The 6,059-nt window shown below is 39.0% G+C and overlaps 1 protein-coding gene across 1 annotated transcript in view; it reads left to right on the top strand.

The window, feature by feature from the left end:
* The window catches only part of spata20 (spermatogenesis associated 20), a 73,369-nt gene that overhangs the window by 38,625 nt on the left and 28,685 nt on the right, over nt 1–6,059 (top strand). The window contains exon 14 of the mRNA XM_015394593.1: nt 785–984. Within this exon, the coding sequence (XP_015250079.1) occupies nt 785–984 (200 nt within the window). The remainder of the gene's footprint in view (nt 1–784; nt 985–6,059) is intronic.

The following is a 6,059-nucleotide window of genomic DNA, read 5'->3' as shown; positions in this document are numbered from 1 at the left end:
ATTGTTCAGTTTTTTCTTTTTATATTTCTTTTTTTAAAGAGTCAATGTATAACATGGATGCATAAAAACCTCATTTTATTACAGATGTTACTGTTCTAAATGTTTAAATAAAGTAACGTTGGTTTTTTCATTTTCCTGAGGGTTTCATACTGTGAAGAGCTGGAAGAAAACGTTTCCCTCAATTAAAATGTTTTCCTCTAATACAGTGTATACACAGATGTCTTATAGGGATTTCTTATAGTCATTTTAGGACAAGTTAAAAAAATATTTTGTGAATGTATTTGTGAGAAAACTGTTATGTAGATCTAAAGTATTGTCTTTAGTGGTTACAGCAGTGAGCCATGTACTACAGACATGGTCAACAATCATCACATCATATTTGTAATGTTTTTCTGGTAGCAGGAAGATTTCATGTTTCATAAAAAGCTGGAATGAATATTCAAAGCTTTGACTTTCACTGCCACTTCCTAACAGATGTTGCTGTAGAAAATGATTTGGTTGCTGTTTTGCAGATTAGCTATGACCGGTCTCCAACCAACCGAATGATGAACTGCCTGACCTCTTTTTTTTTAATGTACTAACTTTTTTCCATATCCTAAAGGAATATCCTTTTTGCCATTTTGCTTTTTGTACAGTTGTGGAATCCGCTTCTCTTATTTCATGCAGCAGTGCGACCTTTCTGATCGTATCATGAAAGTCTAAACTACTTTATTGGGTTTGTTACAAAAAGCATAAATCTGTACCTTAAAAGCTTGAATGAATTCTGTATCCCTGTGTGTCACAGATCAGGATGGAGCAGAGCCCAGCGCCAACTCTGTGTCTGCCTCCAATCTTCTGCGTCTGTCCCACTACACTGGAAGACAAGAGTGGCTCCAGAAGTCCCAGCAGCTCTTGGCAGCGTTTTCCGACCGCCTCACCAGGATTCCCATAGCTCTACCTGAGATGGTGCGGGCTCTAATGGCCCAGCACTACACACTTCAACAGGTGAGCTACTTAATATGTCAGGATCAAGACTCCTATTGGGTTGTGTTGACTATTAAATTAATATTATGTGGTTAACTTTGACAGAGTAGTCATCATTGACCACTGTGCAATTGGAACCCATCTGTTTTTAATCTGTCAGTCGTGAGGCCTGAAAGACAGCTTAGTTTTGGGAGAGGGTTTGTTTACCTGAATGTTCCCTGGAACTCATTTTCATGTCCGCCTACTGAAAGTATTCAGTGTTTCAGCTTGCATGACAAATGGAGCAAGCATAATAGACATAGCCTTTATTGAGTAACGAAAACCGAACAAAACATTATGCAGCACGAGAGGAAGAAGCTGTTTAAACAATGAGCGTCTGCGTATTGATTGTGCCGGAACATTTCAGTTCAGGAACACTGCAAAGGAATTAAAAAAAAAAAAAAAAAAAAAAAAAAAAGGGTTCTATTAGGAAAGAACTATAAGTAAACAGTCAGGAATTATTTTAACTAAAGGTTGTAAAATGTATTTCACTATATGTGTGTTACAGAGCTGCAGCAAACAGACTATACATTTTCAGCTTGCTATAGTATAATTATAAAAAGCAGATGTTTTATTGTTTAATTATTTTTTAACAGCTACCTGAAGAGGTACATATTCACCCTGAAAACCTTTATCACCATGTATCACCAAGTACTTAAGTTCTAAAGCTTTTTAGAAGCAAGGGTTTAATATCTTCAACAAATGAAAAAACAAAAACATCCAGTTGACTTGCTTCAGCTCTTATGATCACATTCTGAACGACTGGGAATCATTTATAGGGTAGGGAGGAGAAAACTTTTATTTTGATGAACTAATTCTGAGAACTATGCTATGCACTACCTTTTCTTTGTAACCCTTCAATACAATAAAGTTCAACCAGTTTTTTCTGACACCAACTTAGTAGCCATTTAAAATGTCAGTCTCAGTATAAAGAGACTCTCTAGAGTAGTAGCCATTCAAAACCTCCCCACTTTCCTTGGCTGGTCCCTTACAATTCCTTTTTAAACATTAATCTTTGTACTAAAATATTCTTCCTGTCATGATTTGTGGACAAAAGGATCTAAAGAGAAGCGTCATCTCCTGGTCAGACCCTGTAATTCAGTGAAACAGAGGAGTCAAAGTAAAAATAAATGCACGCACAGAAGAAGGCCAGTGGCTGGAAGTTGGAGGGTATTTTTCTGGAAGTCGCAGGGAAGTGAGTTGCCATTCAGCTTTGACTTGGAAGGGCCATTTTGAATGGCTGCTACTGTACCTAATGCACATAAAGTTTCCACTTTTATTTGAAGAGATGTATTATTTTTGGGGGGAATAATATGGCAGTAATCATGTCAATTAAAGTCTGAGTTTGTGTTGGATTCTTGAAGAGAATTCATGTTGTATTTGGGGAAAGAGATTTACAGCGTTTGTAGTACATGTGGTATTTTTAATCAGGAAAAGGAAAACAGTATAAGGTATCCTGTTGCTCTGCAAGCTTTTTAACCAACAGTTAAATGAATTAAAGAATTGTGTTCTATTAATACATTTTTAAGCAGTCCATAAAAATCTGGTTGCTGTTTTACTCATTTTTTTTCCCAAAATAATTCTTTGGATTATAATAAAAAGCTTTACTATGTTAAGGTTCATGACCAAAGTGGGGAAGACAACAAAGGATTTTTTTCTCAAAATAACAGGATTTAAGGAAGCTTGAGCATTGACGATTGTCAGTCCAGGAACATTTCCGTCTGTCACCAAAGCTGTTAAACTGACTGGACTAACACTGCTTAGTTATAAGTTCTTAAGTGAAGGGTGGTAATGTGACACCTTTAAATGTGCCCCTTCACAAAGTCATGTAGTTTGGGTTATGTGTCTAATGTGGTTCTTTCTAGGAATTAAAGAGAAAACTTTAGCCTAGTAAACTAGCCCCAGCGGCCGAAATCCTTTTTGCCTGCGAGTGGTCTAGCCTCGATCAATGCCCCAGACCCTAGAACTGGCGGGCCAATCACAACGCAGAGATTTGTTTTTAATTTTTGGATGCAAAGCGGGCTGGGTTCTGAGGGCGGGACGACAAATCTGCGTGAGACTGGAGAAAGCACAACAAGGAAGATGGCAACAACTATTGAACAGTTCTGGTTTGACTCAGCTTTGGAAGGATTAGACTTGGGGTTTTCGTTGAAACGTGAGCAGGAAGAGGCTCTACGCTCATTCATTTTTAAGAACGACGTAATCGCCATTTTACCGACTGGCTGTTTGTTTACACTCCCCAACCAGCTTTCTGTCACGCTTACTATGTCACAGTCAGTTGCGCTCATTGGTCAGAGCGTTGGCCAGTAGGCACAGACATGGTTTGAAAGACAACGGGTTGCTCTCATCAACAATCTTCTCATGTCTCATTCATCAGGGCCAGACTAAATTACACATTTAATCTCATATTTAGTCTGGTTTCTCAGGCTAAGAAAACGTGTCAGTGGGTAATTGGCTTGTCATCAAACTGCTTGAATCCAGTGTACTGGATTCTGTTCCTCCTGTGGGGAACTTTCCTGAACATTTCCCACCACTGACATAGATCATCCTCTAGAAGCCGCTAACTAAAGTCACTCTTCCATTTGTTAGTCTGTCTATGTGTTGCATTTCTTTTTATTTCCTTTTATATGGCTTGCAATCACTATTTAACAGTTTATTACCACCGTTTACTTGTCTAGAATATGTTTTACTACTGCCTGTTAGTGAAAGTGAAGGTCCTATCAGACTAGTATTAAAACAACCTGTCTCCACTTCCTCTGGACCCCGACACTGCACTGGATATGGTGATGCAAAACTCAAATGCAGCTGCCATGGGAACCAATTCCTCAATGCGAACTATACTAATCTTAAGGCCTGAACCTTCAGGAGTCTGAAGGTTCAGTGCTACTCAGTTAGTAGAAAGTTGCTTATTTTCAGCTCATCATCCACTGACCATCGTCCTTGGTTCAGGGTGTAGCCTACTGGTTTTTGGCTGGTTCTTTTACATCCCAGGCCCTGTGAGTGATGGGAATACCTGTCTTTGGTGATTTGAAAGATTAAGTCAGTAATGTGGGAAATATCTCTGACAGCCAAAATGTAACTGCACCAGTTCCAGGCCAAATATAGGACAGCCTCAGACCCGGACCAGTAAAACCGACCTTGGCTGAGGTCTTTTTGCACCATAGCCTGAAATTGACCTTAATCTGGATTATGGGTCTGGGCCACAGGTGGGTCACAGGTTATACAAACTATTTATTTGGCACAGATGTGGCACAGATATGAATATCTTATATCAAAATCAGGCTAATTTGGCCCTTTGCTGACCTGTTAGATTAACTAGAGTCACTAAATGCATCCCAACTCCGCTCGGTGTTCATAATATGGACATATAAAATAAAAAGCAGTTTGCTTACAAAAAATATTTTATTTTAAAATTAAACGTTTATAAGAACCCCTATACAATATACAATAGCAAGTTTTTTTTTTTTTTTTTTTTTTTTTTACAAAAGACCTATAAAAAAAAGAAAAAAGTTGAAACTAAGAACAGATTCAAAATGGCTTTAGGCCCAGCAGGTAGTTTAGGCAATAATTTCTTGTGAATTTAGTGACTCAAAATGCTGTAAACCATTCGGTTCACCGAGCAGTTTAATAGAAGACATCTATCACTAACTGCACGAGTCATATGCCAGCACAGGAACAGCTGAGTCTGTGGTGCACTGCCACTACAAAGCCATGGGTAACTGCAGAAGGCGAAGTCACAATATAAGTGTCCACAGTCTCTTTTCAAGTGAGATTTCTGGCACCTAGAAACTACTCCTCAATCTGCTTAACATATTCAGTGATGCAGGTGGAAAACATATTTCCTCTGCATCTCGGCAGATGGTTCAGACACTGGGTTGGTTCCGGACGGTTACCACCATGCAGATTTGTCCAGGCAATCTGTGGAAATCTGCAGCTGAACTAAGGTTGTTTACTTTAACAGAAAGAGCTTCATATATATATTTTTAAGTTACATTCTTATAAAATCAATATGTAGGTCAATATCTGTCAAAAATAATATCCTTTACCTGCCCTGCGGAAGAAACAGGACTTTCTCTCTGTTTTATAGCAGATGAGGAAGAAAGTAGCGAGCGTATGTTTAAAATTGTTGCTTTACAAGAACTATATATGGGCATTCTGCACCTGCTTCCACACACCCTGAATCAAATGGCTGATTTACGTCATCAGTGGGACGTTAGGTTCTCTGCGGTCCTGCTAAAGACCTGATTATTGAACTTGTCTGTTTGATCAGATACTCTAACTTGAGCGCCAAACTGAAGAAGACTAATTTATAGGTTTAACCTAAACTTCTATGTTCCACACAAACAGTATAGGGGAAACTAACAGGATCCTCCTTTTAGCTTATTTAACAACTCAGGGTTCGTACGGGTGCTGGAAATCCTTGAAAATGTTTGAATTTTGACGTTGTGTTTTCAAGGTTTGAAAAGTGCTTATATTTTGAATGAAATGCTTGAAATTGTACTTATTTCTTTTGCAACAAATACCTACAGTATCTAACTGAATCATGTGTTTATTAAATGGAGAAATAAAAATTTGGGAGAGCCCGAAAATGAAAGCTGCTCGCTTATGTGTGACTGCGATCTGCCAGTCTATTTCCATGTGTGACTCCGCCCCCATGAAACCACTACTGCACCATGTCGGGAGGTTGTCGTTTCAAAAACGTTGGCTAAAAGATGAAAAATACAAATTATGGATTAAACGGGGACAAACCCCACGAGTTGCCTCTTGTAAAGTCTGCAAAAAAGATGTGCAGCTTTTCACAATGGGCGAGTCTGCGCTCTCGAGTCACATGAAGAGTAAGTCATAGACTTTTATGTAAGCCAACTGAAGTAGCCTAGTACCATAACGTTAATCTGTTTACGCTAGTAACTGCTAGCTAGGAATTCACAGGCTAAGTTACTGAGTGACTGAGAGTACGGTGTGATAATGTAATGTTAGTATTGCAGTTTTTCCCGCAGCACTATCTTGGCGAGGCGGCCGCCTCGCCAAACTCATGCTACCGCCTTGCCAACGTTCCA

The sequence above is a fragment of the Cyprinodon variegatus genome, unplaced genomic scaffold (assembly GCF_000732505.1).
Source record: "Cyprinodon variegatus isolate N-32 unplaced genomic scaffold, C_variegatus-1.0 Scaffold697, whole genome shotgun sequence".
In the NCBI taxonomy this organism is placed as follows: Eukaryota; Metazoa; Chordata; class Actinopteri; order Cyprinodontiformes; family Cyprinodontidae; genus Cyprinodon; species Cyprinodon variegatus.
This window is presented reverse-complemented; position numbering and strand designations above follow the sequence as displayed.